This window comes from Ooceraea biroi, chromosome 14 (assembly GCF_003672135.1).
Source record: "Ooceraea biroi isolate clonal line C1 chromosome 14, Obir_v5.4, whole genome shotgun sequence".
Taxonomy (NCBI): Eukaryota; Metazoa; Arthropoda; class Insecta; order Hymenoptera; family Formicidae; genus Ooceraea; species Ooceraea biroi.
This window is the reverse complement of record NC_039519.1, coordinates 4,071,962-4,099,342: the sequence shown is the minus strand read 5'-3', so window position 1 is coordinate 4,099,342 and position 27,381 is coordinate 4,071,962. Positions and strand designations below refer to the sequence as shown.

The window sequence follows — 27,381 nt, the reverse complement described above, 5'->3', positions numbered from 1 at the left end:
AAGCAGTGAAATGTTAATATATAGAATAGTTTCTATTAATAAATAAGTACAAAGTATTCTTCACTTTAACCAAAAGCACAAACAGTTAAATACAAAGTATTCTCTGCTTTAACTTAACCTAACCTAACCTAAGCTAAAATTCCATCAAATATACTCTTTCGTAAACGTATATGGTATCGTAAACTTATGCTTTATTCATTAAACATTTTTGTTAATAACTTTTTAACAAACAACGAGCGAAGGGTGAAACCTAGTGCGGGTTATTCAGGAAGGTGACCTTTGTAATATATGTCAAACTCAAGTCCTTGCTTCGCGTGGACAGCTGAAAATTCGTGCAAAATTATTAAACTTCTTTTGTTAATAACTTTTTAATAAACAACGAGCGACGGCTAAAACCTCTTCAAGGTCACTCAGGAGGGTGACCTTGACAACATATGTCAAGGTCAAGGTCATCGGGGCTGGGTCCGTTAAAGTACATAATTACCGAATTCTTTAACGAGAATTCTTTACGAGAATTATATAACCCGGTAGTATACAAATTTTCGCTAAATTAAAACAAATATTGAATTATAGATATAATATAGATTGTATTACGCGCATATATTAAGTTTTTATTCGAGAATAGGAGCGCACAAGGAAATGCCAAAAGTATCGCAGAGAGTATCGCCTTGCGCGTTGCGACATTTTCCAGAAGCTGCTACTCGAGGATAAATTCGGATAAACGGAGAGTTTGCCCGACGACTGCTAGATATACGACTGTTTGTACAGATTAGAACCGACAAAGGGGCCCGTTCTCTCTTCTTGACATTGCCTTGATTTAAGTGAAGCGCCCGGTATTTGCAGTAGATTAAACCGCGCTTCGTACCACGCACTGCGGTGTGCCTTGTTCATGATAGCAACTATGCGTTTTAGACTTATTGTATATATATATATATATATATTGTACTGAGCACTGTACTGTACTTATGCTCACGTACCGACTATCAGAAGCAGGTATAACATGGCTCTACGATAGAGATTATTACAGTTTGCGTGCTCTTTTTGGAACGGCGCGCGTAATCCGCAGCTTGGGTTTTACATTTTATCTCATTAATGAGAAGTATGCGTGAATATGTAAAAATGGCGCAAATTCTTCGGATAATGAGACAGGTAGCGTTTTTTGTACAAAAACAAATTCTCTTTAATTAAGGCTAGGTATAATTATGTTCATCCGAGACATCGGAGTCACTCAGCAATTATTTTAATTACGACACGGGTCTAATCTGATTTTTTCACTTTCGTGTTCCGCTCTTAAACCTCGCACGCGTATTTTTTGTTCCCAATAATCCACATATCGATGTTATAGCTTCGAGATGACGAGCAAGAGATGTGCCCAGCTGCGTCATAAAATATGAAAATCTCATGTAGCTGCGTAATCGGCGAGATTAAGTTAACGACCGCACGACGCGGATGGACCAAGAAGGGAGGAAACACGCGCGAGGACGCGTCATACGAATTTGCCGCACTCGTCGTGTATATCCGTCGACCACCAATGGCCAGATCAAACTCGTTAACAGGCAGAATTTTGTGCGCTGCCTGGTCCACGCCGCACGCTAAGAGAGTAATCATCCAGCCTCCCATTTTTTTCTTTTCCGCGCTGCAGTTACCTCCCCGTTTTTATGCCGCACGAGCTTTTCAATCAACCGCGAATTTGCAAAACGAGTCCTGCCGCCTGCCCCTCGCGTCTTCCAGCCCTCGTGTTGCCCCACCACGCGCATAGCCAGTAATAACGGCATTCGGTAATCAAGTACGCCCCGGTAGACAAGAAAAAGGAGAGGTGGACCTGTAAGACGATCGTGATTCGATGCACGGCTACGTGGGCGTTCTGCCTATCCGTCGTCGATCTCGAATTATGCAAATGCATCACGGATATTCCAATTGCCCCCGATTCCACCGGGATGAAATTCGAGAGCGCCTCGTATTCCAAACTACGCGCTCTCGTACAGCTCGTATGCCCGTCTTAAAAGTACCACCCCTTTGGTACTTAAAAAAGAAGAAATGTTGGCGAGCATGATCGAATGCGTAGTTGGTCGCCAATAATTTGACGTGTCAGGTGTTTATTGCCGTGATACATCGCAGTTAGAACGCCTGATTTATATCCTCGTACCTGCATAGCAATTTCGCACACGTATAAATGTAATATGTGGTAATATACGACTTAAATTGCATTAAACGTAACGGCATAAAAATAACAAGATTAGAAATATAATAAAATTTATGATTTTTACAGGAGGAGAAAAAAGTGAAGTCACGCAGTTTAATCTCAATTTTGCTTTTATATCAAAATTTCAGTTTCTATTAATTTATTGTCCACGGTGCTTTGTTTAAAATCACATTTACCTGATCAAAGGTACCGATATATATAACGCGTAGAATAATATTCTGGTGAAAAATATTTGCACATCAATTTTTCTGATTGAATCCGAGCACTATGTTGAAAGAATAAAGAGATAATAAAGGCCTTTTGTTTTTTTTACCGATTGGCAGCGGTTAATTGGATAGCAAGGTGTTATATGCCTCTCGCAATGAAAACTAAAAAGAGCAAAAGGGCTTCAACGGTAAAATAAGGTGCGACTTTTAGCTTGAGGTAACATGTGACGGGGTGTGCAACCTGTTACCGAAGTACCGTGAATGAGGGACCCGGAATTTATTACTTGCAAGAGAGGGTTGTTACCTTTTCGATTTTGTACGGTTAGCAACACCAACGGTATGAGTTGAATGACCATAAATGTCAGTTGTGTGAGACACATCGATTGGCCATATTATTCCTATTTACACAACGCCACGCTATAGCTAACTAGACTCCTTTTAACGTCATCGATTCCAAAATTAGTCAAGTTTCATTTGGATTGTATTCATATGTGTGACATTTTCCCATGAAAGGCATGTTCATCACGATAAAGTTAATTGGATTTTTTTTCCAATGGATACATTAGTAATATCGACATTCTTCCACTCTAAAAATGACAATCTTGACGTATATTCGATAAATGTTAATTTTAGGAGCGACCTCATCGATTTTAATAAACTTGACATATATATTGTCAAGGATATGATTCCGACCAACTTGCAAAAAGTTTTAGCCGTCGCTCGTCCTTCATTACAAAATTATGAACAATTTAAACGGATGAGAGGTAGCTTTAATTTTAACATTTACTGTATATTCTACAATCATCTCGTTGCCGTTTCAAATATTAATGTAGCACCCTCCCATGGAAATTCCGCGGATAGGAGCAATTTAAAAAAATATCTACTCTTTCGCAGATTCATTAATTCGACATCGCAAATTCATTCAAACTACAAACAATAAAGAGAGTGGCATCCGGTGACTCGCCCCGTACGCGCCTTCACGCTCGCGCGATATCGCCGTCAGTGAATTTTAAATTCAATTCCGGCCTCGTCCGAGCGCGGCCGTTCGATCTCTCCTGGTCGTGGACCCACGACCACACGACCATCGTTGGTTCCCCTCGTAGGTGGACCTCGGCGGTGTTCGGCGCGGCTCGGGTGCTCTCGGCCGACAGGCCTGCGTCGACCCCGGACGACCCATGGCGATGGTAGTACACAACCAGTTGTGGCTTTCACGAGGCGGGCACGCCGCGCGCGCTCTCCATGAACGTTCCGCTCCGTTCGCGTCGTTCCGTCTCGTCTCGTCTCGTCGGCTCGTACTTCGTACCCGCGTCGCTCGATACGCGTCGAACCGCGTCGAGATATCGAGACGACCGCGGGGTGTGAGATCTCTCGCGTGGGAGTGTCCCGGCGTCCGCGCGCCGAACTGTCAAGCGACGCGAGTCGGCAGCCGCGCTTTCGAAAAGAGCCGTCACGTGCACGCGGGGGGAAGCCCCGCCGCGGCGCGGTATCATCATCATCGCGCGAAATATGAAATACCGCGGTAAAGTGTAGAGTGCGGGGGCGTGCTCGAGTCACGGCCGTGAGTGGTAGAGTACGCGCGTATGTACACGAGTGTAGCAACGTCACGTGGCGCGGCACGATGAACGTCTGGCTGCTTGCGACGTTGTGGCTCGTCGTCGCGCGGCCAGTCCACGGCTTCTTCAATCTCTTCCTCAGTCAGACGGAGGTCCGGAAGTTAATGGGTAAGAGCTCTCTGCTAATCTCTCTGTGCGTGTGCCGTTGCGTCCGTGTGTTTTTATGAGTGAAGAATTTATAGTTAATAAAGCGACAGGGTGGCGAATTCGAGATGCTGCTCGCTTCGCTGGTTATTGTCCCATTACGTCGTTTAGCAGAGGTCCGTGCAGCCGCGGCGATGCTCCGATGAAAGAGTAATACACGATAATTACTGCTTCTGTGATGCATCTTATTATCGTACGACGACTCGCTTGGTTTCATCGTGTAATAGTTGGTGCAAAACTTGCGAAATAATTATTCTTTTACTGGTTTTCTTGTGGGACTCGCGTATCGACGTTAATAAATCGAGTATATAAAAGGAAATCGAGTATCATTTTCGCTATTGCAATCGAAGAAAATTAGAGAGTTAAATATATTTTGTGACGCAAAAATAAATTGGAGCATTACTGCGAGCGATAAGTGGAATCCCGTCGCAATATGTATATGCCTGCTACATTTCCTCCAACATGTTCTCAAACTTATCTCGTCCCCATGCAAGATAGTAATATCTGACGGAGCAGCGAAAAAAGACAATCGTTCCACTGTTTCGCACTACGACGCAGTAACATATATGCAGTTTAATACACTTGAAAGTGGCATGGGGATTATCTTTAATAAATTTATGGAATTTTACACATACACATATCGTATTACAATTTCGCATTTCGCAACTGAAAATAATATATTAATTTTAAAGCAGTACACGTATGTACACGTACATACGTAAACGCAATAGTTTGCTGTCTTTCTTTATTAAATTGCAAGTAATCTAAATTAATACATTAAATCAACAAGAGACCTAAATTAATGTTTCTTACATGTATACTAACTAAACTAAAAATATAAAAAATATATTTTGTTGTAAGTATGATATCGTACTGGAAATCTTGAAGAGATAATATATTTATCTAAAAGCATAATTTTATATTATCTGTTGCACAATCTTGCTTTAAAAGTGATGCATCGAGCTTGATAAACAAATATAAATCAATTTCATTAATTTACACGAGACAGAATATTATTACTCAACAAAACATATTAACAGAATTATGATATGTCGACACCACTGGCAACTTTATTGTTCAGTGAAAAACAACGTTTCGACCAGAATTTCTGGCCCTCTTCAGGTTTCAAGTTAATATATACAGTTAATTACAATGTCGTTTTTTTCCTATAACCAATCAACGACGCAAATTACACTACAATTTAATAACTTAAACAGGCACACAATATGATTACAATAAAAATTCACTTCGATAAAACATATTAATTCTATCATATATAATATGTACAAATTTCTCTAGAAATGAATCTAGTTGAACGTAATGACGTCAATATCTTCTGAGGGTTACATGTTAATTGTATTCGTTCAACGAGAGTAAAACCTTCATTCGTCCCGTGTTTCTCGCTCGGTGCTCGGTATAATAACTTCAGGTATGAAACCGGTATAATTTCAAGTATAAATCCGGTTAGGGACGAACTGAGAACAGGAAAATTGACCGTCACGCATATCTCCTATCGGAATCCCCCTTTAAAGCGATCGTTTTCCACTTTGCGGTTATTCTCGACATAGCACGCGCAATTATCAGATAAGGCTGTTAACAGCGCATTATCGGCAGCGATTTAATTCGAATGAGCGAGAATGTGTTGCGAGAAACGAGATTATTGCGATAATGTAACGGGGAAAACAATGTTACACCTTTTTTCGTTGGACGCTCATTATCGTCCAATTGCTGATGATTGAAGTGATCTCATGAATATTGCGAATATCAATTCTTAATTCAACGTATAATGTTTATACGTATAATATTTTAGCTCGATGATGGTGAGCATTTAATTAGCATTCTAATTGCTGAACACGGAATAATCATCGATGTAAACGGCTTACATCGCGCGAGGTTCAATAAATAATCGCTATCACTATTCATGGCACAGTTTCATTAACTACAGATCGCAATTGAAAGGCCGTGCGTCATGATTCGCAATCATCGGCTATCAGTAGCCGCAGGACAGAGTGTTGAAAGGCTCATCGCGTTGCTACGAACTTGTCACGAGTAACTAGACGTCCTGGACTATTTTATGAGAGATTTCTGTTATTTATGACCAAAAGCGATCTAGAACCGACTATCTCGACTGGAACCGACCGAAATATCTGGAAGATAAGTGGGACATTCTGCGGAGCTAACATTAATCTTTTCTCTCGTTATCGTCCTCTTTTCGTGCAAAGTGGAACATTTTTCATTGAAGAGACCAATTTCCACTGTGACTTCTATTCTTATTACAGACTCTGTCACAGATACGAGCTATCGATCTACCAAATAACTGATTTATCAAACGTATTTCCCAACCTTCAACCTTTTGAGGTCTGAGATATTTATATCTCCGAGATAATTTTGTACCTCGAAGCGCTACGAAAACTACCTACTGTTTTTATTGCAAATGTTAAAGATGTTTGCAATAAAAGCGTTGTTTAATTTTTTTAATGAAAAAAATGACAAAGTCTCTCTCTCTTTCTCTTTCTTTGGAAAGATGGAATCACGAAGCTACCACTTTTGTGGCAAATGTTAGTAGAACAAGACGGCGCAAATATAGTTAAATAAATATTTAATTTAGAAAATTATTATATATAGAAGAAAGTCCCCAATTATGAGATACCATATCGATTTTGCCGAATGTAAGGAAATCTATAGACAGAATTTAAAAATGTAATACGTTATCTTGAAGAGAATTTAATAAGCTTTAGGTTGGTGAAATGAAAAATCTAATTTAAATGTTATTTTTTCTGAAAATTAAAAAAAATTGAAAAAAGAGCTTTACTCAGAATCGAGAAAGTGTGCTCCTAATATAAGATACCTCGAGAAATCGGTATTAAAAGTGCAAAATACATCAGTATTGCAATTAAAAAACTTTATTAGATAGTTTTATAAAAATATTGCTGCCACAGCCTTCGCCAAATCTTCACGATTCCACTGTCGACGCTTCCTCGTTTCTCTAACCTCCATAGTCAGATTCTATAAAAATTAAATACACAAAAATTCGTAATATAAATTCGTATTAACTTTTCTTTAACCTTAAGTAGTATTTTCTTTCTTTTGATTACACTACATAATCTTCATATTCGGGCAATAATTATCTCATATTAAGAGTACCCTGAATATCTCATTATACGAGCCACATGCCTAGCGGTTTCGCGATCATGAAATCTAACCTCTACAATTAAGCAATTCAACAAATTGCGTATTTTCCTGTTACTACGATTCTACTCTATCATTGCATACTGAATTTATTGCCAACCATTTCTTTATTATATAATAAACAAGGTTTAAAGACTTACCTCAAGTTCCTTTGACATGTTCACAATTTCACAAACCTTTTCTTGCAAAAGCTAAACGCAATAACGAACAATGAATTTTTCACTAAATACATTTTACACCAAGAGTAATAAGTTCATGGTGGAACTAACAGATGGTGCTCACTAGTTTAACAGAAACCCCATTATCTCATATTAGGAGCATATCTGATAATAGGGGATTCTCCTCTATATATATTATAATTTTGTCTTGGAATTTCACTAAAATAACTCTACGAACTTTTGTTATAACTCAATATAATAATTCAGTCGGGAAATATACCTGGAACAAAGATAATAGGCCTCGTGTTCCATTCGTTGAGCGACAGTCTTACATTGCCACTCATCGAGCGCGATAAAACCGCTTCTTCTCCCGATATATCGGGGCTGTTCCATTCTCACGCTTTCGATCCTCTTTATCGCTGCTACGCGCTCTCTTCTGGGATTCCATTCGTAAGCCACGTTAGTCAGAAATCGTTGCTCAGCCCGGCGCACACGAATCGTTGCGCCGGAAACGAATGGAGGCCCACTCGACGCGGCAGCGGGGTTGGTGCGGACTTTCCAATATTTCCTCGATAACTTCCACGACGGAGGATAATTCGCTTTCGGACCGTTGGACCGCGAAAAGCATTCGCTTCGCTGCCTTTCATCCCGAGGCACGAAGGGACGTAGGGTGACGCGCGGGTTCTGGCGACACCTGAACCCGTTCAGTTCTGAACCACCCTCAAGAGGAGTGCGTTCGCGCGTGGGATTGCGCGTTTCGCAGCACGCTCGCCTCTCGATCAGGCATCTTGTATATTCCGTTCCGAATGTATCCAAGTCGTTGACAACATGTGGACTACACGCGGGAATGTGAACGCGCCTTCGTCACACGCTGGATAAGCGCAATGCGGGTTATGATATACCCAAATCATTGACCTGAGTGACAGGCCTGATAAACCTGTTCAAGAATGAAAGTTTCGTTTCAGCAAATGTATGATAGAAACATAAAATGTAAGCCACATTTTTTCAATCATTCTAAATTTAATATTAAAGATTTTATTCAGTTTTTGACGTCTTGTTTATTTTATTAAAACAATGGCGTTAAGACAGTGATGTTACTATAGGTGCTCTGATTCTCTGCAATTTCTAGATTCTCTGCAGATATGTACAGTAGCAGTTTGTAACAGCAATGGCAACAGAATCGGCGTGGAAACGCAACGCGACGTCCCAATTTAGGTATTAATAGACGTTCCAGCCGGGTGGAGTTGCATTCTTCGAGGTTCACGCGTGTCGGTCTCGCCGCGCAGTTCGGCCGTGATCTTTGAAGTTCGCATACCTACTCGGCTAAAGTCAGCGAAAGCAGTTCGCAGTTCGCAAGTTACGAGTCCTCATCAACGTATGCGGTTTCGACTGACAGCATGATAAGTCATTGTATCGTTTGCCGTTTTCAATCATGGGCCTCGTGTCGATCAGGGACGAGTCCCGCCGAAGTGCGAGCGCCTCTCGTTTCTTTTTACGAAGCGCAGCAGTAAATTCTACGTCTACATGACTGCGCGAAAGTCTGCCTCTTCGATCCCTCGCCCGAAGGAAACCTCTCGCGGCGCAGCGAGACGCTTGGCATTATAATATACGAGAGGCGTAATAAAATATTATAACGAGGTTCTTGTTAAGCGACGGCGGTGCGGAGCACCGTGTCGAGCAGCAGGACCGGCTCTAGTTTGTTTAGACACCGAATAATCGACAGTCACTCTTCTTGCTTTTATTCTCGCAGCGGTCAAGCTTCGCTCTTTCTTTCTTTCTCATCCTCCCTCTATCGTTTTCCCCCTTCGCAGTCATTTTTTTCCTTAGCTTCTCTCTTTTTTATCGTCTTCTTGTTTGGTCCTGGCCGTGGAGGTAGATAGGCCCTCAGATGGCCCCTTCGATACCGATTTGAAAACAGAGCCCGCTGCCTCGCAGCCCATATGGACCTCGAGCTTCCCGAACCATACGTGGAACAAGAAGGTTTCCAATTTCCGTATTCGCTATAAGGTTTCCTCGTCTCGCGCTGGTCCCGCGCGATCAGCCGCGCTCGGGAAATCGATCTCGACCCATTTCGATCGGTTACCTGCGCACAATCGACGACCGGGAGAGAGAACGGTGCGGTCGAAAATAAAACGCGTTCGCGTATTACATAAATCCCGCCGTATAAATTCTTATGCCGTGATGGCGTACGATAAATTACGCCGGCAGGACCAGCAGGTGGCAAAGACACAGTCCTAAAATTCGGGACTTATCTGAAAGCAACGGACCACCGCGCACATGTACCGCTACCACTGCGGGATCGTGTGGCGTTAACTTGGATAAGATAAGTCGGGATTCCACCGGTGCCAAGTTACATTCTTCTTTCTCCGATTTCACGCTGCTCAAGGTGCGATGTAAATTATGTTTAATCGCTCGATCGATTCTCGCGATCGTGTTGCTCGTCGTGTTTATCGTCGTCGTAGTCGTCGCCATTAGCACTGGGAAGGAAACCCTATCCGTTTCTATTTGCGATCTTTACGGCGATGAGCCGTTTACTTTTTACGTAATTAGTTTGCTACAATATGGCCGTCGTAATATGTTGTACATACAGTGTCCTTTTTATTGGAACTATGACTTTTTGTTTTGTCTCACTGACTGAGTTTTACTGTGAAGCCGTAAATTTAAAAGAATGGACAACGTATCTCCAGTCTCTTTCTATAACATTGTGGTGCTCGTCGTGGACAATCGCCGGCGAATACAATAGACTCGAACTAACTACTTCCTTCGTGATTATGTTTTTCTTGGAAATACTTAAAACATTAATGGAAAAATGTATTCTATACTGAAAGGGACTTGAATTTATGATTTTAATTTCCTAAATATTATTTTTCATTCATCGAAAGCTGAAGTCATTGTTTAAATTAAATTAATACGTGCTGCGTTCTGATTAAATTATTAAATATCACTTTCAGTTCATACAACTACATAGCAAACCCGCAATGAAGCTGAAAGATCGCGTTTCTCTCCAATTATTAATTAATAATTTTTGCCGTTCGGAATTATTCATGCTGAAATCTAATTGTAATGCAACGGGCTGACGTCGTACGTGCTTGTAAAATTAATAATACAATCGATATGTTAAGCTATGGCGATTTGAACAAGCGTCACCCATCAGAAGGCCGTGTCAAAACACGAAAACAGCGTACACTCGGACAAACCTTATGCCCGAGGCCTTTTCGTTCGTGTGAGTCCGGCTCGGGTCCGACCTTAGCTAGTTAGGGCCTGACAGGCCCATCTTGATGTTACTCGTGGAGTGGGGTCTGCTTCAAAGGCTCCGACCGGGGCCCCGTGAAAACGTTTATGCTCGTACAATGGCGTAGCGATTGGTGTGACTGGATCGGTGTATGCTGCGCGACAAAGATGCACATTAAACGAATCGATGGACCCGTGACAAGAGGACCTCGCTGGTCATCGGTAGCAATAAATGTCGCGCCAATCGAGACGCCTTTTGTTGACCGGAAAAAAGTACGCGCGGGAGCGAAAACGCCGGTCTACTACGGATTTATGACGATCAATGCGCGGAGAGGAGCGAAGAGGATGTGGAGGAAGCGCAACGACGCGCCGGCGATGCATCTATCTATCTATCCGCGAGGGTGACAGAGAGTGATGAGGTATCAGAGAGGGGTGGACAGGGAACGCGCGTGTACGGTTTCAGGACGGGTCGCAGCGGATGCTGCGCCCGTGTCCGCATCAATCTTCGGCTCCTCGTTAAGATCCGCGCCTTAAGTTTTCACTTGTGTGTGCGCGCGCGCGAGGGCTCGTTCGCTCGTTCGACCAGACGACCACGTCCAACGTCTGCGTCAGGACCGCTGTGCTGGTGGGACATTTACATGAGATGCCGTCGAGGGGGAAACGGAACCCCCGTGGATTTTCCTCTGAGAGAGAGATAGAGAGAAGCAGCCCCAGGCACTCTCCCTCTCCTGCGTTTTATTTATTTTGCTGCGAGAGAAGGAAATCCTGGAACTCAACCTGCTCCACCTCTGCCCAGTTTCGATACTTTCGTGACACGTGTTATCTTTCTTAGAAGGGCCACGGCGGGGTGCTCGTGGGGTGTGCATACGTGCTTCGACAAGTCGGATTTCGTCGATTCCCGAATAATGCTTTCACACGTTTCTTATCTCTGTAGAGGGCGGATGACGGATTTTCTTGGGAATCTCGATATTGTCTTTGTGTAATCTTGTTTCTTGCTTTTTTCGTAGTTTTTCTTGGCGAGTGACGGTTGTTTTGGCTCGATTACTGTACTGCAGATTCCTCAAATTACATTTTATTAAGTAATTCTTTATTATATTTTATTACATAATATTAATACAGTGCAATTCTATTTTCATTTTTTAATATTATTTTAATATTATGATATGTTACTAAATACGCGTGTCGATATTTGATGTTCTACTGAACGCGTCGCGAATATTTATTACTAATATCATTAACCGATTAATTCTCTTAAATTGCAATCTTTGTTCGTAGGAGTGCAATCCGTAATTATCAAGTTAAGGTATCATCAATCGAGACGTTGCATGGAATCGACTCTCGCCGAGATCTCGTTTGTCCCGAGGGATTCCAGGGATGTTGCACGTAGGGTGGAAACGATAGGAAACGAACGCACCCCAGTTTTCTCCCAATGCTCTTAGAGAGATCTTTTTTCTGTCGAGAATTATCACGGAGAGGGCAGGTAGTCCCGCGAGAATGTATTTGTGCAGGCAGCTGAGAGGGAGGAAGAGAGGGGAATATTTGCTACGAAGCAATCCCTTTGTTGGTACTGACATTTTCTATTTCTCGAAAATATAGGACGCGCTCTCTGCAACCCGGATTCTTTGATCTCGTGTTGTTACATACATCGCGCAAAAAGCCTCCGGGAAATGATTGAAATGCTGCATTTTCTATATATATATCGTGCACTAAGTAATTAAGTGCGATTGAAATGTAGCTCGGTCGAACATTACAAAAGTATCACGCACGTTTCCACGATTAACAATTTTTGAGGCTATTTTATTCATCGCTCATACAACGTATAAAATTTCACAAGCGGAGAACATTCACAGGTATCGAACAAGCATTCATCTCGATACCGATCTCAAGATCCGAAATGGGAACAAAAGAAGTAGACAAATTTGAAGTTCAAAGGGTCCGTATCATTGTGTCGGTTTTATTTTAAATTAATTAAAAGTCGCGGCGTTTATTCCTCCGAGTCGTCTATACTTCGTTCATTGCACCGCACACCGACTGCAATATCCATCAATTTCTCGCTGTTATCCTTGCGGGGAATCTTTTAATCCTCGCCCGCGCGAACTCACTGCAACCTCCACCCGAGCGAGGCTCTGAGTGACAGGATCTTAACGAGCATCTGCTCCTCGAAGATGAGTCGCCGTCTCTTTTATGTCCTCCGTGGAAAACAACCAGCGTAGTCGAAAAGACTCGGACAGAGGTACTTGGCTCTTTTCGGGTTCAATATAAAAACGTGATTTCAATGTTTCACTCTTCGTCGTCCTCTCATACGTCACGCATTCGTTGTTAACGCTACAATCCTGCCCGGGAGAAAATATTTTTCTAACATCTATTCCATCGGACCATCGACCCTTATAGAGCGTGACTTGGCAAACAAGGGCCAGGAGAACCGTTTCTTCTACAAGGTTCACAAATAATCCGTGACAAAGGGATCCGTAGAAAAGTTCATTATTTTGGTTACTAAAAATTATCGAAAAAGAATTCAAATTCAGTCACATGAAGTTAGGTATCGTTCTTTTGTGTTACAATTAAGGCGTAACGTGACCGTAATAAAATCAGTTGAAAATTATTGTATCACTTGAAAAGCGTTGAACACGTGGTCCGCTAACTTTTCTCTTTCTCTGGATGCTGCATCTCAAGATTTACTTTCTCGAGCTTGTCGTGCTCAGATTTATGATTTAGCGCGGACTGTCAAAAAATCTCAAAGTAAGTACAATATACTATATTTCGGTATCAAAGGTTTCCTCATTCTCCCGACTTATCAAGCGTCGCATGTTTTAATAAAAATAGAACTCGCCGAGCGATCCGTGTATTAGGCAAGATTTTGCGTTTCGAGTGTTCTGTCGTGTTTCGTGTCATCTTTGTGACAGCAGACGGAATTTCGAACGTTTATCAGAGCAGCGACGCTAAGAAGAGAAGCATGTTAAGGGACCTCTTTAAAATTTCGAAGCTTGCAGTCTGAAGATACCATCTCATTCGAGTTTCTTCGGGTCCCCACAGCAGGGGTTTCGTCCTTCTATGTCCATCCTGTTTTCTCTTCTTCTCGTTCTCCTTTCTCGTGGCTCTCGCAGGGATCGTTCTCTGGCAAACTGCAGTGATAAATCGCACGTGACAATTCCTTTCCCTTCTGGCAGGGAGTTCGTCAAGAAGATTGATCCCCTCGGAAACGTCACGAAGGTAGTCGTTCGCGAAACACGTGTATTCCTAGGTCAGTTTTATAGGAATACTTAAATATCGTTCCTGAGGCATGAATTGTGAACAATGAAAAAACAATAAAATATATCTACCTACATGGCATGTATTAGAAAGCAATTTGTAAAACAATTTGCACAATTTGCATTGAGTTTACATTACGAGCATGATATTTATAACAATTTTACAAAATATAAAATAAGAATAAAATTGATAATTTCCTGTATGCAGATTATAAATATGTGTCAATATTTTCAACTTTTATATTTTGTATTTTAATTTTACATTTTATTTTATATTTTATTTGAATATTTTCAACTTTTATATTTTAACCAAATAAAATATGTCTTCTGATTCATATTAAAATCTCAGTTATAATTTCAATTTTCAATTTTGTATTTATAACAAAAACAAGCTATAAATATTGATTATCACATATAGTTACATAATAATGCTCAAATTTGTATCTTGTATCGCAACTATTAAAAACACTCTAGATTTCGTACATTTATAAGAAAATTCTTTCTTTTATGCAATTAAGAAATAAATTAGCATAATCGTATGACGTGACGCGGTCGACAGCTCGAAGGATTAGATCCAAAGGAAGTTTAAAACGGATTTAAAAGGATCTCGCGGCCGTTGCTGCACGTCCTGGACGTCTTCGTGAGCCGAACCTTAACGAGCTCCTTCAATATCGCAAAGTACGAACGTGCCACGGGAGAAAAGGACGTTTGATCCTGCGTCACGATAAATTCAGTCGTCACGTAATCCTCTTCATGTCCGAGGCCTGATTGCCAGCGAGCGTTGCCATATGTCGTCCCTGGTGCTGCGGCAACATCTCAATCAAGGCACCCATCTGTCCAACCCCTGTTTAGCCGCCTTGACGATGCTGGTTTCCGATAGCTGGTGTCCGATATAACGACGCACCGTGCAATCGCATTTCGAGCAATCGCATCGAGGGTGCACGCCACGGAAACAATATTATTTTAGCTCCCATGCTGGAGAATCACGTCCTGGCACGATGACGTTTACTTTGGTTCCCATTTCGCGCTACTATTCCCACCCCTCAACAAATAAACCTAAACCGCAGTCGTTATGTATGATGCGCCGAGTCCATTCGAACTCTATTCTACGCTGCGATGCTTTGTTCTCGCAGAAATGCTCGTCATCTCTGAATAAAACCGAAGCAAAAATGAACTCATCGCACTTGATCGTACATGGATCGTTGTACAACGCTCCATGTACACTCGCGGATTATGTATTTTATAAATGTACGTGAGGATGGTTCCCATAACCGTAAAAATCAGCAGATATTTATTACTGCAGGAATGGCTAAAAGTGCGAACTTTTTACGCGACAGGATATTAAAGTTTTTACAGGATTGTTAAAAATAGTTTGCCAAACGGCACAAATTTATTCGTGACTCCGTACTTTTTACTTACATAAATCTGTCAATGTTTTACGACCTACTAACTTGATCTGGATGTAAAGGCTACAGCTGCCAAAGGATTTTTCCTTAATTCTTCCGGAGTCGAAGATCGTAAAGCAACGCTTGTGTTGGGGCCCAGCGAGCGGTCCCAGAAACGGCAGTTTGACGCCAACAGTCTCGGTTTTTCTCTCTCTCCCGCTTTCTCTGTCTCGCGTCGCCCCATCTCTGCTTCTAGCTGACGTTATTCTGGAGTGAATTATAACTGGTGTCGTGCGAAGTTACGCCTTCCTGGATTTAACCTATGGCCCGGGGAGAGGACCTCGGAGAGTGAAAGCCACGGGAGGAAGAAAGAAGAAAGGAGGCTGGAAGACAGAGTGGGACGACTCGATGTCGATGTAGGGAGGCAGCAGGAGAGAGCGTACAAACGACGCTCAGGACTTGTCCAGGACTTATGGGTTATTCAGGAGACCCGTGTCGCCATAGTGGAGAAGGGGACTGTTCGATATATGCTAAGCAGCCAGCCTCCTGCATTATGTGTACGCATTGGGGCTCGCACGTGGGTGAGAGAGCTGCGATATGTGGCCATGGGTGCGTGTGTGTATCAGGTATGCAGGATGTTCCAGGAGTCACGTATCTTCCCCAAAAAATGAGCAGTAGAAACTTAACTGTGCAGACCGATGATTGCTTGATTGTATCGGAGAGAATCACCGGTCGCGTAGAGGTATATACAGTTAAGCATAAATAAACACACAATTTTAGAAGCAGGTGTCGTGCACGCGCAAGATGAGGATTGCCCTAACAAGAATTTATTCAGGCTTGATTGCCAAGACATCTAAGAGGCTAAAGACTGATATTTGCCGTGATAAGATTTATTCAAAGTACGCACAAAGGATCTCTAATCAAGACGAAGGGTGTGGCTTGTGAGTCACCCTGTATATAGACGCCCACGTTTCGCTCGCGATGGCGAAAGTGAAAAATATCGCGCGCGTCAGAGCAACACGTACGTGCGTACCTGATAACCCTGTGGTTGGTGTACGTACACGTGGCATACTAAGCACGCACACACGCGTACGCACGTTATTAGATCGCTCCCGAGGCAGCGAGCCGAGATATCGGCGAATATATGCCAGCTGGTGCTGATCTGGTCGTTAACCTCGCGGATCATTTTTGGAGCACGTTTAAACACCGGACTTTCCTCAGAAAACTTGGCCCTTACGTCGTGAAACCGCGCACGGGGCGGAATTTGCCGTAAATCACAGCACGCGTCCAAATTAGTTGTATGCTGAACGTGCGTCTGTGTGCGGCTGTGTCCGTGTACACAGAGCAGTCTTCGACTTCGCATTCGTGGATTCGATACATCACACAGATTTAACGCTCTTTCCATCGTGCACATGATGGACGCAGTCGCGAAACCGCCCCTCGCGAGGCAGAATTGATGACGTAAAATAGACAGCCGCGCAGAGTGACACTTGTCTTCTTTTTCTCTTTTTCTCACCTGTCTCGCAGGAGTTCTTCAATCTTCTTCCATTTTATCTCCACAAGTTTTGCGTCACTGTAATATTCACAAATCTTTTAGGAATACGGAACTTCTTTTAGGAATAAGCAAAATGGCAGATGTAAGGTTTCTAGTGATCGCATTATAATCTTCGAAAATCTCGTTTTTCCCTTCGCGAAGTACGCTGCGCTTTATCCTCATTTCTCACACGTTAATCCCTGTCCAATCTCGTACTCGTTCACGGACTCATTTGAAGCTTCTGCATTTCCCGGCGTAATCTGTCGTTCACGGTATTGATGCGGCGGAGACGGGCACGAAACGGGAGTCAGACGAGAATCGTGCACGTCGCATTGTGAATAGGCGTCGCGTAAATCCAATATTTCCTGTCCCTTCGACCTGCAACCTCCACCCTTCTGCGTTTCTGTCCCTTCACTTTTCGCCCCTCGCCGTGTCTGCTGCAGGTCCTCGCTTTTAAGAGCCTGCACCACGGGAGGATCTCGTTATACACGTACCGGATCTCATATTCGGAAGGTGTTGGATTTCTGTATCCCCGAGGGTCCCCTCCGGTCCCCGGCGGTGACAGACCCCGTTAAAGGCGATTCTGCGCGGCCCCGCCGAGGCCCAGGGCCTCTTTATTCGGTCAGTCTCAGTGCTGTGCCCGTCAACTTCGCTCAATCCTGTATTTTGACAGCAGGGGACACGCCATGCTACGGAATTTCGCGGATGGTTTCACGCCTTTGCATCCACTCGTTTCACTCTGAATTCGTTTTTATGAATTCGTCTTATAAATACAATTTTTTACATTTTTGCTTTGGAGACTCTAGAAAGTCGCGAGCACTCAGTAAAATTTCATGACAACTTTGTGATAGTTTTTCAATTATTTAAAGCAGTAAATATATATATATATATATATATATATATATAATTGCAATTTTTGCATTGTTATTGGCCGATATCTTTTCTATATATTGCTAATAATATAATTTATCGCTAAAATACTGACAAAAGATAGCTTTTTAACATGTTTTTTCAGTATGTAGTTTTCTCAACTTTTTCAGGTTTGTTCTTCGAAAATTGTATGGTTACTCATTTTGACAATGCTTCACTGTCTTGAGCGTCTTATTCTCACCCCCTAGTGTCTGCTCTATTATTCAGCGATTTCGGTTCGTCAACGTGGCTCAATGCGGTATTTTGACAGCGCAGAATACCGTGGCGTGTGAAATTCTCCGGCTGCACTCATACCTCGCTATTTTTCTTTTATGTGCTCATTCGGCCCTTTTAAAGGGAGTAAAAAGTACTGCTTTAGAATTATTGCGCCTGCAGACAGCAATCGAGCGGGCTGACTGATCATAGAGACTCTACCGGAGCGATAAAATAAAATAATTTTTTTCCATATATATGTTATCCTACTTTTATAAACTTTTATTATTCTAATATTTTATTATTTTTATGGATTGCAACTTTACAAATCTATTTTTCTCTCCATCTTATTAGGAATTAAAAATAATTCTCAATTTCGGTAAGTTGTTTATAACATACCAATTATTAATAAATTTTCTCTTATTCTCTTTCCTTAATAATACGATCTCTTGTCCATCAATAAGTAAGACCAAGAAAAAAAGTGTCAGGAAAATCTACACAGTGAGGTATAAGACTTAATCTCCCCTTAGTGAACATTTCAGAATGGACCTAGATCAGTATCTGTTCGGTCTAATTTAACGGCGATCTGGAAATTCTCCTTGCCTCTTATCTCCGATCCGAGCTTGTGCAAATGGCCATAATTCGACGTTTGTTCGGCAGGGCAACACGGTAGTTGGTACAGACATTAGGCAGGAGGGTAGCCATAAGTTCAGCGAAAAGAAGGTGCCTGGGACCGCGGCGGAATCATTCGTGACAATCGTGTCTGGCACCGGTTGCAAGGGTCGACGCCTCTACTGAAAAGGCTTTTTTGCTCTTTCGCTTTAAACTCTCCCTCCTTCTTCTTCTGGTTGGCTCGCACTTTGCCGTCGCATTCTGGCTTGCGCGGCGAGCAGACATCAAAGGATCCTTGGTGCTAGGTCGACCTGCTTCCATCCGCTTACAAAGTTCCCGCATAATCGCGCGGGAAGAGTGCCGAAGAGACTGGCACTACCACCCTTCTTGACTAGATAAGAGGCGAAAGCAACGTCGCGGTAACGAGGTCATAGTCGGTGCGTCGGTGAGACGATGACGAGATGAAGTTGTCTTTGATGCTGGAAGGATCACGTTTTATCTGCCGACGAGAACGGGAATAGAATGAACTGCGACCGGATTAACGATCATGAAAGACTCCCTTGAGACGGGAAATGTATGCACAAATTGGATTATTCAGCAGAAGCGAGGCGCAACTAATTAGTATTCGTTAGAACCTCTGTCTTTGCGAATCACGCACATTAATCACAAAATGTTGAATCTCTCCGAAAGGAAATGACAATTTGCTTCTTATCCGCTCGCCATTAAGCGCATTTTTACACCGTGTCTCTGTTGTTTTTCTTTCTTGAAACTTTAAAAATACTTGAGAAATCGATTTTCACGAGCAGGTAGCTCAACAGATTCATAGGCTTTCGAAAACCCAGAATAATTATTTTCGGAGGGTATCCCGCGGGATCATTCCTCATCCTTTTTACGGCGATCGCCACAGTGGGGCCCTCACGAAGGGATGGCGAGAGAAGCCTGGCCGCAGAAACGTCTGGTACCGAGGTCGTGAGTATACGATATCTGATGCAGAAAACCGGTAAAGGCCGAGGGCCACAAAGGAAGATGGAGAGAGAGGAAGAGTGAGAAAAAGAGAAACGAGAAAGAGAGAAAGAGAACGAGATAGGGAGACCGAGCCCAACGAGCCGGGCGAACTGAAAGCAAAGACACGACCGTGGGGGCAGCGGTACATTGTCTTCAGGTAACTTAAAAATCCGTCTCGTGCCTCGTTAAGCACGCTATCAGATACAACCGCAGAGGATAGACCCTGCGAGGGAGTACACGACGTGTGCCCGTGTCTCGGTTCCTTCCACACGACGGATTCTCTCCTTCACTCTACTCCACCTTTGCCAACTCGCCCACGTAACCTTGCAGCTCCCGCACGCCAACCTTCCCTTCGGTCAGGTCGTCCGGTAGCATAATGTGCGCTAAATGCGCTGGGGTGAGCGAAAATTTAGCGAAGCGAATGCGCATCACGCGGCAATTTGTTGCTCTGCTTGGGGAAGTGCACTTCGTGTTTCTCGCGGGCGTTAATTATTCGCGCGTTTAGAGGTGATTTAAACAGACGGGTTCTTCAAGAATTTAATGCGCCGCAATCAAGATGTTGTTACGTTAATGCAGATATATGACTTTTCGCATTTTCATGAAATATAATCACTGAACGTATATAACAGAAGATTATATTTTTAATAGTCTCTTTGGAGAATAGTTCATAATACTAATTTAACAGAATATCGAGGAAACGGCACATTTATTGTAAATTCCCGAAACGAAAAATACGACTGACAATTTTATTCTGTCCTGCCAGCTGTTTCTCTTGGAGATAATTTAAATTTTTTAAGCTGATATGTCTGCTGCTGACAGGGATGATAATGTTTGAGTCACCCCGTGTAATGTATAATAGTTTTATCTTCAAACGGTTGTCGAGTTTTTGACATTTGAAATATATGTGAGTGGACACTTTTGATGGTGGAGTCACGATACACACTCCGCTCTCGTAGATTTGTGGGACAAACGCACGCTACGTTAATTGTAACATGAGCGAGGTGAAATGAGTCATCCACTCGTAATCTCTATCAGATAGTTTCTTATGCACGTGGGGACTGCGGAACAAATAAATCCTGCCCTCTTTTCAGATGTAATGCCACGAGTCACGCAACCAATTCGACCAATTTCAGAGATTTGCGAGGATATCATATTATATCGATCACTCGAAAACTTGATTCTCATATTGCTCCTCGCTGAATAATGCAAAAGCAAACACGTAAAACATGAATTTACATGTATGTTCCAGGACTGCAAGCAGAATTATTTTACGTCAGAGACGGCATCATAAACGAATATGCCATCAAGTTTGTCGTTCCTGTACCCGCGCAAGTTCACAAACTCCATTTCACATGGGAAAATCTCATTGGCAGACCGGTGAGTTTTAGCAAAACGATACATACATTAATTTTTTAATAAAGTCTAAACCGTGATGTAATTGTGCAACTGTTAAATAATACAAACTACAGATTTAATAAATAAATTTACACTGATCGTAAATCGAAAAATTAACTTTGGAAAATAAAACTTAGATTTAGGAAACAGATTATTTCTCTTTTTTTATTATATAAGATATATTACTTATTACACTTTATTAAGATAAGCACACCGAAAAAATTTAAGAAGCGTAATAAAGCGGGTCGGATAACGGAGAACGAATATAGGGGCCAGAATGATCCTTGCACGTAATATAAGCTTTGTGAAGTTGGAACTCCGAAATAAAAATTAAAAAAACATTGATATGGTGTTCGATTGTCCACAATATGTCCACATTTATCCATATATAATCGTTTTTTGTCCACTTTGCAAACAAAACTAAAAATAAACAAAAGAATTGAAGAAATTTTATCATGTTCCTTTTTTTTATAAATTTTTTTATAAATGTTTTTATCGAATGCCATATCAATTTTTTTTAATTCTTATTTCAGGGTGCTAACTTCACAGAGCTCAATATTTATGTGTACAATATTCCCTTCCTTCCCTTTTTCCTTCCTGTTATACACGTTCCTTTAATTTTTCTGCCATTGCTCTCGCGTCTCTTCGCGGGGATTAAAGTCGCCTGTGGCTGAGAAATGCTGAAATTGCTCGTTAACGTAGGAATCTCCGCGTCACCGCACGTAAGACACTTCAGAGACGACGGATCTCATCCGACGAATCTGAGCGAGCGGTTTTCAGGGTTCGCCAATCACACCGTCCAGCCATTCGAGACTTTTAGTCGATCTTTATTCCTGTTTCTCTCACGTCCTTACGGCGCGCCGTACTTATCAGGATTATCGAGGCATATCGTCCCTTTTCGTCCCTAGACAATGGCGTAGACAACTTTCAACGACGAATAAAATTCGATGCGTTTTCGCGAAGTTATTCGATGTATCTAAGTATTCGGTCTTACAATTATAACAGCAATTAATTGCTTTAGATTTCTTTCTGTTTCCTAATTAGAAATTACATCTCTCTCTTACATTGTATCGGTTTTTCTCATTCCCACTTTCATTTTGATCGCGTGTATTCATTAATATAATATTATAGTATCAGGAGATTGCCTATTGATGATTTCCTCCATTTCTCGTCTCGAATAAACAACCGGCGAGCCGTCTTACTGATTGCGCCAATTAATTTCGTGTTACTCTTAATGTAACGACTGGCTGACGGCCCGCGTTAGTTACGACAGTGAGAATCGCGCGGCTGCATATTCATGCGGGATATAAAATCGAAACCGGGAGGAGACCCCCTCCCGTCCGTGAGTCACCGGTGAAGCCTCGCAAGCCACTTCTGCTCGTTGCTCGCCGTCAACATCCGTGGTACTTTGACAAAGTGGCGGCGAAAAGTGGATAGAATGCGGCGGGGTGTCCGATTGACTTGTCGACGGTGCGTGGAAAAAAAGAACGGATCCAGGAGCGGGACAAAGTGGTCCATCCACTTCTTCCAGTTGTCTCGGTGTACCGCGACGGACCCCGGCTGGGGGAGAAAACGGGGGGAGCGCGAAGACTGACGAGCGACGCAAAGACATCCGTCACCTCCGCGGCAAAACCGAGTGGGTACTTAAGCCGGTGCCTGTCCGTCAAACTGTGCGAGAATTGTGTCTCGATAAAGCGCTTCCGGACGCAGACTGTACACGTCGAATTATCGGGGAATCCTCTTCGCCCGGCGGCTTTGCGCCAGCCGGCGCATTCAATTTCGATCGGACGTTCACAGCGTGGGTATTTGTACAGCGAGTAGCAATTTTCTTTCCCTCGCCCATCACGCGATGCCGTTTGTTGCCGAGGACGTGGCATATGGCGGATCCGAAAATTAACAAGAGGAGCTGCATTGTTGCGGCTTGCGAGGAGAATATGGGAATTTTTCTGCCGCAGCTACGTGAAAATCAACGTTCTTTTTCGCGACAGAGATGCAAAAGTTCGTAATCTGTACGTGACATTTTTCAAGAATATCCTATTTCAAGGATAAAGTTAATATTTGTTCAGTTTCTATATCTATATCCCGAAGTTCTATTATGACAAAGCTTGGAAACACGTAAGCCTTGTCGTAATAACACGTAAGATTTTATACAACATCCCGAGTTTGTGATAAAATCCGATATATTATTGCTATTGTAAAAGTATAAGATCTCGCAGAAAAATCTTATCCCTCTATTTAGATCCCTATCTAGATCCCTGCAGTGTTCCCTAGTGGTCTATTTCAAAGAAACTGCCTGGCTGGCCACATAGTGCGGCAGCCGCGGTCTTCGCGGCCGTAAAAGACCGCAGAGAGGAACGATAGAGATGGTAGTAGCGACAAGCCGGCAGGTTGACGAGTACGCTCTTCGTGGCCAGCCGAGAACCGATCATCACTGTGAGCTAGTAATCAGCAGCGAGCGAGCCTCTGTTCCTGCATCGCCTAGCCGTTCTACCTCCCATTGGCCTTCCTTTCCGTCCGCCTTCGTCTCTCCACCGGGCAGTTTTCTTTCCACTCTTGTTCTCGCAGTCCTCTGGTCTCACTTTGCTCTCGCTGAGCGCAAATTGTCTTCCGAGAATGGTACGTTCGAGATTATAGGAAGGTTCAATGATCTCGGAGATTACGACGGCGCGGTGGCGGCGGCCGAAGCTAACGTTCTTCGACATTGTTGCATCTGTTTTATCTATCTCGACTTCCTCGCGCGATACACGGCTCTAAAGCCGTGCTTGCTGAACGCTCTTGTGTGCGAACTCTTCTTCCTTTTACCCGTTCGTCACGTTACTCTGTTCCGCTCAAGTGCATAGCCTGACTACGCGGGACTCCTACTTATTATCGAGAGACTCTCTCAGCAGTCGATTCCTGCTTCCTTTCCAAGTTTTTCCACAGGTTGAATGTCTTGATAATCAGCTGCTGACAAAACCACGGAATTTTTGGTGTTTCCAGCTGCTGTACACGATGTCCGTAGACATCAGCAATCCCTCGGCGTTGAGCAGCTCCCTGAACATCTCTCAGGCCGGCGAGATGCCTGTCAGCGGTCTGCAAACGTGGGCCCTGTCGTTGCACTGCGGGCCTTACGACGCTGAGGTCGATCTCACTCTCCGAATCAATGTCTCGTTGTCGAAAAAGAATAACACCAGCCTGGAGTTTCGACGAAAGAAGATCTGCCTGAAGGAAAAAAGTTACACCAGTCCAGAAGAGGTCCTAGTCGCCGCCTCCGGCTCCACTTCCGGTGGTCAGGTGTTTTACGCGGCTATTGGTTGCGCGTGTGCATTCATAGCGGCTATCTTCGTCCTGGTAGTAGCCTATTATGTGCGCGATAAGAAAACCAGGAGACACCGAGACCCCCTACAGTGAGTGAAACGAATCGCTGAAGAGATCACCAACGGGATCGTCGAACGTGAACGTAAAGATTTATTGCCGCAATTATGAATTCCAGAGAATCCAGGGGTCTGAGCTCAGCGTGCAGCATGGAAAGAGGTACCGGAGTGGGACCCGCGCAAACCTTTTTGTCGCCGGAAACACCACCACCTGCGTCCGCTGCGTCGGGATCGTCCTATAGGCGACTCGACGATCGTCCTAGCAGAGAATTGCACGAGAGGATCCAAGAAATTACTGTACAAAGGTGATTACATTGTATTTTTAAGTTTAGAATTATAACTGAATTTAATTATGAATATAAATATAAAAATTTAAATTGCAAAGAGTTTTAGTTTTCCTGCATAAAAATTTAAATAGTGTTTTTATTTGTAATTTATTATTTATTCGTCAGGCATACAACATAAGTGTATGTTGTAATGATAAATCTTGTTTCTTTGCTACAGGTGCAGAGTGCGTCTTCTAAGTATCGAGATGGAGGGAACATTCGGACGCGTGTATAGGGGCAGTTACCACGAAGAGGGTGCTTCATCTCCCAAGGACGTACTGGTGAAAACTGCTGCCGAGCACGCGTCACAATCACAAGTAAGATCATTTTAATTGAATAAAAATTTTCTCACACAAATACGTCACGCAATATAAAAATAAAATTTGCATATCTCTTATTTTGTTCACATTATTCCCTTAAATCTTGAAACAGAATAATTTTGTCTCCAGGATTTTGAAGAAAGAAAAATCTCAAAGAATCTTCTTTTTGAAATGTGATTAAGATGCGGTCACACATAATTTTTTTTCTTTACCAAAGGTGGCTCTGCTCTTACGAGAAGGTTTAGCTCTCTACGGGTTCAGCCATTCAGCATTGCTTCCAGTCCTTGGTGTTTCCATCGAAGACAGGAGCGCACCTTTTCTGCTATACCCGCACACGGGGTACAGAAACATGAAAAGATTCCTGCTAAGGTGCAAGTTGAGTAGCGAAGGACCTCCGAGGGCCCTTACGACGCAAGAAGTTGTCGAAATGGCGCTTCAAGCTGCGAAAGGCGTACAGTATCTCCACAGGAAGAGACTCGTCCACAGGGATTTGGCGGCCAGAAATTGCGTGTACGTAAGAACGATAAATCGTTACCCTACTTTCTACATTGCGACGTGTAGATTTTCATTAAAGGCGAGACGTATTTTATAACACTCTCCCCTTTGCCCGAGTGATTTAATGTTATAAGCTCTATAAATTACCGCGAGGGCTTTTAAATATTTTATTACTTATTACGCATTACTTTATTTACAACTTTGACTAACACAACCAGCGCTTCGGATTTTACATATACAGGACAGTGAAATTATTGTCTTGTTACCAAATTAATTGCACGCGATAGATAGATAATAACCGGCAAGTTATAACAAAGTTTTAATTGGTATCGACCTGATTTCGGAGAGATACTGAAGTGGTAGTGAAACCGTGCGCTCTGCGTTCATCGGGCAATTATCGTCTCACGTTTATTAATTTTTGCTTTTCAGTGTCGACGATGATCTGAGGGTACAGATTACAGATAACGCCTTAGCCAGAGACCTGTTCCCACAGGATTATCACTGCCTCGGCGATAATGAGAATCGCCCGATCAAATGGCTGGCGATAGAGAGTCTACTCACTAAGACATTCACTACAGCTTCTGACGTGGTAAGTAACACTTAATGAGAGACTTTAAGATTATTTATTTGAAGTTAATGTAAAATAGTATAACTCGTCTTTTTAATTTTTATGTAGAGTTGAAAATAAGTATCAAATATCTATTCTCCAATTCGAGATAGATTCGTCTCAACAGTTTTATTTTCTAATTAATATAATTAATTTTAATAAATTTAATAAATTAAAATTTTGATTGCACCTAATATATAATAATGATTATGTCTTATAATGAACTATATTCTTACGATATTTCTTTATATAATTTTTCAGTGGGCATTTGGTGTTTTATTGTGGGAACTCACGACCCTGGCGCAGCAACCTTACGTAGAAGTGGATCCATTTGAAATGGCATCCTATCTCAGAGATGGTTACAGGTTGGCGCAACCGATAAACTGTCCGGACGAGTTGTTCGCAGTGATGGCATATTGCTGGGCTATGTCGGCGGAAGAGAGACCGACGTTTAGTCAATTGATTATCTGTCTGCAAGATTTTCACACTCAATTAACGCGATATGTTTAATTGAGCGTGCTGATTGGCTGTAAAATTGCACTGGACTTAGCTATTAACGTGTCTCCTGAACATATCGCAGCTTTCATCGGACGAAATAATAAGATACACACACGCACATACACGAGCGTTTGTATATATCATTCTAGTACTTAACGTCGTGCAACCGTAGCATTTTTATAATTGTATAGATTCCTCGATTCTAATGTAATATATTACTTTCCTCTTTGAAATTAACTAAGTAATTAATTAAAAGATTAAGAACTTGATTAAGGAGTAACCGTCGGCCAAAATTAGTCTTAGAAGTACAGTGACTCACGAAATCGGACAAATATTTTGAAAGTTTCAAAATATTACTTAGATTATATGTCGTATAATAAAGAGAGAGTTTATTATATAAAATATAAAAATTATATATTACACAAAAAACATATTTGTGATATCTATATTTTTCGAATAATATATTTTAACTCTAAAGATTTAAGTTTAATATACGTACCCCTCTTCCTTTTTTTATTACACGAAAAACTCTTAATAATTTAAAAATTTATCCGATTTCGTGAATAATTGTACTGTGAATATTTGTAGTAGCAATGTCTATGCTTACACGATGTAACCCGTGATGCAGTGAACGAACATAATACACATGTAGAAATCGCGTGAATTATTCATGTTGTAAAAGCTAAGACTGAATTTTTTCGCCGTATCCCGTATGTTCGACATTTGTTCCAGATGTG

General features: G+C 42.3%; 1 protein-coding gene across 1 annotated transcript; it reads left to right on the top strand.

The window, feature by feature from the left end:
* Positions 1-3,576: 3,576 nt before the first annotated feature.
* Positions 3,577-26,745, top strand: LOC105286361 (tyrosine-protein kinase Dnt). Its single transcript, XM_011351288.3, has 8 exons — positions 3,577-4,130; positions 20,900-21,027; positions 24,025-24,431; positions 24,518-24,703; positions 24,903-25,041; positions 25,262-25,554; positions 25,969-26,128; positions 26,408-26,745. Exons 1-8 carry the CDS (start codon positions 4,028-4,030, stop codon positions 26,654-26,656), a joined length of 1,665 nt encoding a protein of 554 aa, XP_011349590.1. The 5' UTR covers positions 3,577-4,027; the 3' UTR covers positions 26,657-26,745.
* The last annotated feature ends 636 nt before the right edge of the window (positions 26,746-27,381 follow it).

What these genes read in the sequence shown, in the direction of transcription:
- LOC105286361 (XM_011351288.3), top strand. Translation starts at nt 4,028, where the DNA reads ATGAACGTCTGGCTGCTTGCGACGTTGTGGCTCGTCGTCGCGCGGCCA. An exon ending in CAAGAAATTACTGTACAAAG is followed by an intron (nt 24,704 to 24,902) that starts GTGATTACATTG and finishes TCTTTGCTACAG; the next exon opens with GTGCAGAGTGCGTCTTCTAA. An exon ending in TCACTACAGCTTCTGACGTG is followed by an intron (nt 26,129 to 26,407) that starts GTAAGTAACACT and finishes ATAATTTTTCAG; the next exon opens with TGGGCATTTGGTGTTTTATT.